At 47.4% G+C, this 6,970-nt stretch overlaps 1 protein-coding gene across 1 annotated transcript; it reads right to left on the bottom strand.

Annotated features, from left to right (window-relative positions):
* Positions 1 to 1,070: 1,070 nt before the first annotated feature.
* On the bottom strand, positions 1,071 to 2,552 carry LOC141468751 (gallinacin-12-like). Its single transcript, XM_074153917.1, is given in 2 exon segments — positions 1,071 to 1,219; positions 2,420 to 2,552. Coding segments are annotated over 2 exon segments (282 nt in total).
* Between the last annotated feature and the right edge of the window lie 4,418 nt (positions 2,553 to 6,970).

Here is a 6,970-nt window from a genome sequence, read left to right as displayed (position 1 = left end):
CCATATTTAAAACAAGCAAGCTTCCCCAAACTGGAAGAGGGGAGATTTAGATTAGATATTAGGAAGAAATTCTTTGCTGTGAGGGTGGTGAGACCCTGACCCGGGTTGCCCAGAGAAGCTGTGGCTGCCCCATCCCTGGAGGTGTTCAAGACAAGGTTGGATGGGGCTTTGAGCAACCTGGTCTGGTGGGAGATGTCCCTGCCCATGGCAGGGGTGTTGGAACTGGATGGTCTTTAAGGTTCCTTCCAACCCAAATCATTCTATTATTCTATGATTCTGTGACAAGTCTGCTGGGTTTTGCATTTTCTGGTCTAGGTGATGGCTGATAGACAGCATGTTCCTGTTATGAACCCCATGGGCAATGGGGTCTGTATGCACGTGGAGAATCCCTGCTCCTCTTCTGTTCCTTGTTTCTCCGGCCAGCCCTTCCCAGTGCCTGTAAGAACCTGGCACAGCCTGGAAACGAAGAGTAGATATGGGGGGGAGGGGGGGACTTGCCTGAGAAACACAGGCCACGCTTGCCTTTATGTCAAACCGAGTGGCTTTTGCACCAAAAGCCATGGAAAAAAGACTACCCCCATTGCAACTGTTTTCTCTTGGAAGCGAAATAAAGAGACAGAGCCACCCAGCTCTGCTGGGAAGGTGCGGGCTGCTGTGGTCACTGCTGGCCAGTGGGAGAGAGAGCATCCCACCGGCGGCAGCCTTGCTGAGTGTCAGCAGGAGTCACAGACAGGTGGTTGCTGTTCTGCTAAATGTCAGGTTTATTGCTTTCAGATAAAGGGAGAAACAATTTCTCACCTGTACACGACAGGTAACAACCAGATGCCAAAAGGGGCAATAGATAATCATCTGGGTGGTCCCAATTTCTTCTTGTCACAGTGTTTCCTAGAAAGCCACAGCAAAAGCAAAAAGCAACACGTTCAGAAATCCACGAGTGAATCTACAGGTATGTTTTCCCAGAAGAGCAACAGTCAGAGAAAGGCACAACATCTGCTTCCCAACGGCAGCTCATTCCTTGTCAGTGGAGCCTGCAGCTCTCCATGAGCTGCATTTTGCTCCTTTGGAAATCTTCAGCTCTTTGTGGTAGCGGGTGACAAAGTTTTGCAACAGAGAATGATGGGTTCAAAGCAGTAGCTAGCCAGGTATTCACCAGAAATGCAGTTTCCAAGTCGGCACAAGCCCCCTTCATGTTTACAGCGGTCTGGTCCGTAAGCATCTCCTGTACAAAGAAGCAGCAAGTTGGTGGGTAAAGTGCATGGGGTGAGTAAAATCATAGAATCACAGAATGTTGCAGGTTGGAAGGGACCTTAAAGATCATCTAATTCCAACCCACCTGCCCAGGTATACCTCCCACTAGACCAGATTGCTCAAAGCTCCATCCAGCCTGGCCTTGAACACCTCCAGGAACGGGGCAGCCACAGCTTCTCTGGGCAACCTGGGTCAGGGTCTCACCACCCTCACAGCAAAGAATTTCTTTCTAATATCTAATCTAAATCTACCCTCTTCTAGTTTGAAGCCTTTCCCCCTCGTCCTATCACTTCATGCCCCTATAAAAAGTCCCTCTCCATCTTTTTTGTAGGCTCCCTTTAGGGACTGGAAGGCCACTATTTTTACCTGGAGCTTTCTCTTCTCCAGGCTGAACCCCCCCAACTCTCTCAGCCTGTCCTCACAGCAGAGGGGCTCCAGCCCTCCCAGCATCTCCGTGGCCTCCTCTGGCCCCGCTCCAACAGCTCCATGTCTCTCTTGTGCTGAGGCCCCAGAGCTGGAGGCAGCACTGGGGGGGGTCTCCCCAGAGCGGAGCAGAGGGGCAGAATCCCCCCCCTCTCCCTGCTGGCCACGCTGCTGGGGATGCAGCCCAAAATCCCTCCTGGCATCATGTGCCTGGCTAGCAGAGCTTGTGTGGAGCCTGGGCATGCACAGCTGCGAAGAGCACACACGGGATCCCTGCCCCAAAGGACAACTTCAGACATCCGTTAAAAAAATGAAGTTTCAGAGCCAGCCTCACTCAAGGAACATTTAATCATGCTGTTGTTTGTTCAGGATGTTGGCAAAGAGCGTGCACGGGAGGTCAGAGCGGTTGTTCTCGCCCAACCAAGGAGGCAGCTGCAGCCTGAGAAAAGGCAGAAACATTTTCCCAGCGCACAGGACATGTCCTCCAGGGCTTCTCCAACCAGTCTGCTCCTAGAAAGCCAGTGAGGTGCCCCATTTTCATAGCTTCTTCCTCGCTCATTTTTTGTATTACCCCAAGGGATTAAATCATGCATTTTGACAAAGTACCTCACCCACTATCTTATCTGGAAACCTGAGGGCACCTTTCCCCCTCAGTACCTGTAGTATTTAGATTTGATTACACAATGAAGAAAAATTATTCCTCTTCCCAGATACTTCTGTTTACCACCCTTGGCCTTCCTGGTCTTACCGTGACAGGTGAGGGAGACGAAGATTAAAATGAACCAAAGGATCCCCATTGCTTTGGTCCTGCTGGAAAGTCACAGGGCTCAGCGTGAGAATTTGCAGAAGCCTCTGCGTGCTGATGGCATTCTGGATGGCATCCGGGAAGCAGGAGGGAGTAGGCAGGAGTTAATTATATTCTAGTCTCAGGAGTAACATTTGCTGCTGAGAAACCCTCTGTGTCGTTCCGACCCAGCGCTGCGGCTCCAAACAATGTTGACTTGCTTCACGTTCACTGGTTATCGGCTCCCCCGATGCCTCTCCCTGGCAGTTGGCATTTTGGACTGGTAAATTGCCAGTTACAGGCTGGTCGGTGAAAAAAGAGGCTCAGGGGAACGCTCTGCCCTTCACCTGCAGCCACCAAAGTCCCCCAGGGAGCTGATGGGTGGGAAGGTGGCAACCTGAAAGGAAAGGCTCCTGAGGAGCTGCAAGGAGGAGAACGGTGCAGGCTAGGAGTGATTCATTTTTTCATCTGAGCTCCTGTGAATATTTTCTCCGGCTGAAACCTGGGTGTGATTTTTTTCTCCTGCCAAAAAGGCAATTCCAGCTTTGGCTTGCGAGGAATTTGGGAGGCTTCATTCCTGAGCATGATGAGCACGCAGCACTGGTGGAGGACGTAGCGGGTTAAGCTCAGCAACGCACCACTTGGTGGTAATTATGTGGTAGATATGCAGCTCTTGCAGTAAAATCAGCCTGAGATATTCCACTTATTCTCTCCTGGCTGCTGCTCCTGCCTGGTCCTGCTGTTTGCTGTCCGTTCGGCTGTGTTAATAAAACTGTGCGAATACATCCTGAACTGGATAGTCAAAAGATCAAGGGTGAAAATTCCCTTCTCCCTAAAAAAAATTTAGATCAGGTGCACTTGATAGAGTCAAAGTTGGCTCTCCTGGATCAGCAGGCAGGAAAAGCTTGATTTATGTCCCTTGAGATGGTTAGGTATTGGGGATTTCTGCAGACGAGACACTCTGGAAGCCTGGCACAGTACCCTGGGTCATCTCAAGGGACACCAATGTCCAACTGTGGGCAACTGAGTCTGGCCGTAAACCCAAGAAGGGAGAAAGACAGATTTTTTCTTTCTTTAGGCTCAGATGGGTTAAAATATCTTGTTCAAAGGCTGACCAGTCCTGATCTAGGGCAGTCAAGTGCTGGCCAACCCCTCATTTTCCTTCTCCACTTATTATTTTCATTACTCCATTACTCCATGGTCACCTGCTGGACAAGAAATAGGTCAAACCACCCTCTTGGAGTGGGAGCTAGTCCCTTAGGAGTAGGATTGTTCCTTTGGGTCTACAGCAAGGAGCCGGTCAGGGACCTTTACACAACTGTTTGCACATCGTAGTGTTTGGACTTGCCCCTCTGGGCTACGTGGTGGGCAAACCTGCAAGGCGGGTCTGGCAAAAGGGTTTGAAGCTGTGGACCATTCCGTGCTAGGGAGATACTGATCTCAGAGGAACAGCAGAGTCAGCAGACTGCCTGCTGCAGTCTGGTAATAATTTCTAGATGAACCTGCTCAGGTTTTGCAAAGGACAGAATTTTTCCACCTCCTCTCCCCGGGCCATTTTTGGTGATGTGTTGCTTTTTCAGTGCTTTTCCACTCCAACAGAGGGGTGTGGGTTTGATTTTTACTGATAGCCCCCTCCCAAGCACCATTGCTCCCCTCTCCTCATCCTCTTTGTGCCTTATAACTGATGATAAAACTTGGCTGGTCCCACGTGTCACTGTGTGTTTTATCCTCCTCTCCCTTTCGTGAGGGTGAGATGTACCTTCTCTTGAGCATGTAGTAGGACTTCTTGCTGCTCCTTGATATCTCTGAGACTGGAAGGTCCGTTGTAGGTCAGGACCCTTCACATGCTGCCCCACATCCTGGTCCACTCAGTAAGGATGAAGGGACACCCCCAGAGCTGAAAGAGCTTTCTTGTCTGTGGCCCATGAGTGTAATGATGTTGCCAGTGGATCTGTTCCTCTCTGTAGCCCAGTAGAGCAGCCTATGAAGACTAGGATGATAGTTAACACACTGATTTAGAGAATGACCTTTCTGAAGTATGTGGTGGGGACATGAACAAGCCATTTGCATTAGTTCAGTCCAGAGGAAAGGCTATCTCAGTTGTTGAGAAACAGGATGATGGAAGTTTTCTGCTTCAAGGGGCTTCTTGTCCTGTGTGGGAAGGGTTTGAAATCCTCCCATCCAAGGAAGGCGCACAGCTTCTTCTCCAAGGGTCATTTTTAGGTGGCTGGGAGATGAATGCCACCCCTTCTCATTTTCCTCTACAAAGAAGTCCAGCTACTCAGCCTTCAACTGGCGAAATCAGAAAGCCATCAGTCATGACTGGAAGCTGCTGAGCACATGGAGAGGATGCTCAGAAGCAAACCCTTTTTTGTCTACATTTTGAATGAAACTTCCGCAGTTAATAAATTCAAACTTACCACAAAGGGAAGCACGAACTGCATAAAATAGTTTTAAATAGATGGTTTTAGATCCATTTGCCCAGTCACACATAAAGGCTTCCCATAGATGGTACCTGTGCTCAAGTGGGTGCAGTTCATTGGTAGAAATAAGGAGGTGGGGAAGAGCAGTTGACTGGCATCCTGCTTTGGAGAATGGGAGCTGAATAGTGTAGACATGTCCTGACCATGATAGTTGGACAGCCCTTGTTTCCATCACCTTAGTAGAAGGAAAAGACATTGTCTTTCCTTCTATTAGGAAGGAAAGGTAGGAAGGAAGAAAGGAAGACAGAAAAGGGAGGGAGCTGTACTTTGGATTACAAGGGGATGTGGGTTCCAAGGATGTCACAGCAAAGTTCCTGTGGATTTCTGTGTATGAGCATAATGGAGAGACATTCTGCCCCTCTCCATTCATATACAATTATTAGACCTGTTTATTAAGTATTTATTGCCCTTGTTGTATAAAGAAACATGTCTTATATATCCTTCACATGTTGATAAAAGCAGACAACTTCACTATAACACAAGGAAGAGAACTTGTTTGTTTTCTTGTCCATATTTTTCTGTGGTTATCTGCAATTCTGTGAGGTCTTTATTACACTTCTGTGCAGCACTTCCACTTCCTGTGAGGGCAAAGTCCCACTTGTTGTTGCAGACATTTGATTTTTGGAGGTACACAGTGACCCCCCTCGTCTTGACAAGTATAGAAGTTTGATGTTGTGTCTGCAATGGAAAGGATTTTAAATCAAAACAGAAAACATTACACCACCATCTGAACAAACTCATACATGGAAAGTGTCATGAGGTTCTGGTTACTGTGTCTCCAAAAGCAAAAACACAAAGGACTATAGGACACTTCTGTAAGAAGACGAATTAGTGACACACCGACTTGGAAAAGAAACAATTGAAGGAGGGATATTGTAAAGGTATAAAGAAAGTGGATGCAGAATGTCTACATTTCATTTGCAGAACAGAAGGAGGTGGTTCTGAATAAAATTGAAGGAACAGTGCTTTTTTTTATTTAAAAAAAAAAAAATAAAATTCCAAACCTAAGGGGGGACAATCCAGTAAGGACCTTTAAGCACAAAGATGCCTAAATCTAAAAGTCCTGAGCTGCAAATTCATGAAAGCCAGGAGAATATATAATGAAAGTGTAATTATATGGTTGTGGTGTTCATTAATAGTCATTTTACACACACAGAGTAGCTGTATAGAAACATCCACTTCTGGCCACAGACAGATACAGGACGTTGGATCAGATGAACCTTAGGTCTGATTAACACGGTTGACTATGAAGCATGTATTGACTTAATGATACACGCTGACTATTGAGGAGCTCCAAAAATAAGGAAGTCCAGAACAGATTAGATCAATTTACAGGGAAGAAGTCATGTGGCACCTATTAAACACACCAATTAAACATGTATCTGTATTCTGTGGATACGGTCAGTAGTCCCCCAACAGATATATCAAGGAAGGAGAACTCTGTGTGGGCCACATTTTTATTTTATTTATTTTCATGGGCATCTGTTCTGTTGGAGATAGGACATTGGACTACGTGGTATTTGGCCAGCCCAAAATGGCAATTCTATTCCTCTGCTCCATGCGGACATCAGTGAAGGAACAGTGAGGTCCATCTTTGCAGGTGGGAGGAGACAGCTTGGACCATTTGGAGACAAAGGGAATGAGAATGTGTTTTGCTTCCTCTCCAAACATTGCCTGCCTGGGCAGGGTTTCCACACGTACCTATGCAGCAGGTTTTCTGACGCCGAGAACAAGTTCCAAATGCAACAAATGGCTCTGGGCAGGATTTTGAACGGAAGCAGTAACCATGGTATCCAACACAACGTAAGGTGTCTTTGGGCAAGCTGAGACCTACAGGGAGAATGGGATTCCCAGCTGTGCTGCAGGATCAGTCCATTTCTCATGGTCTTCCTCCTGCTGAAACCCCATAAACCCCAGTTAGGGGGCTTTACAAATACCCCCCAAACCCCAGGCAGGTTTTCCAAAAGTTTTGAGAAGCCTCATGGAACCTCACAGGCCTCCAAGGAAGGTCTTTGTATAACTAGAGAAAAAG

The sequence above is a fragment of the Numenius arquata genome, chromosome 9 (assembly GCF_964106895.1).
Source record: "Numenius arquata chromosome 9, bNumArq3.hap1.1, whole genome shotgun sequence".
In the NCBI taxonomy this organism is placed as follows: domain Eukaryota; kingdom Metazoa; phylum Chordata; class Aves; order Charadriiformes; family Scolopacidae; genus Numenius; species Numenius arquata.
Note: the sequence above shows the minus strand (reverse complement) of the source record. Positions and strands in the feature narration are given on the sequence as shown.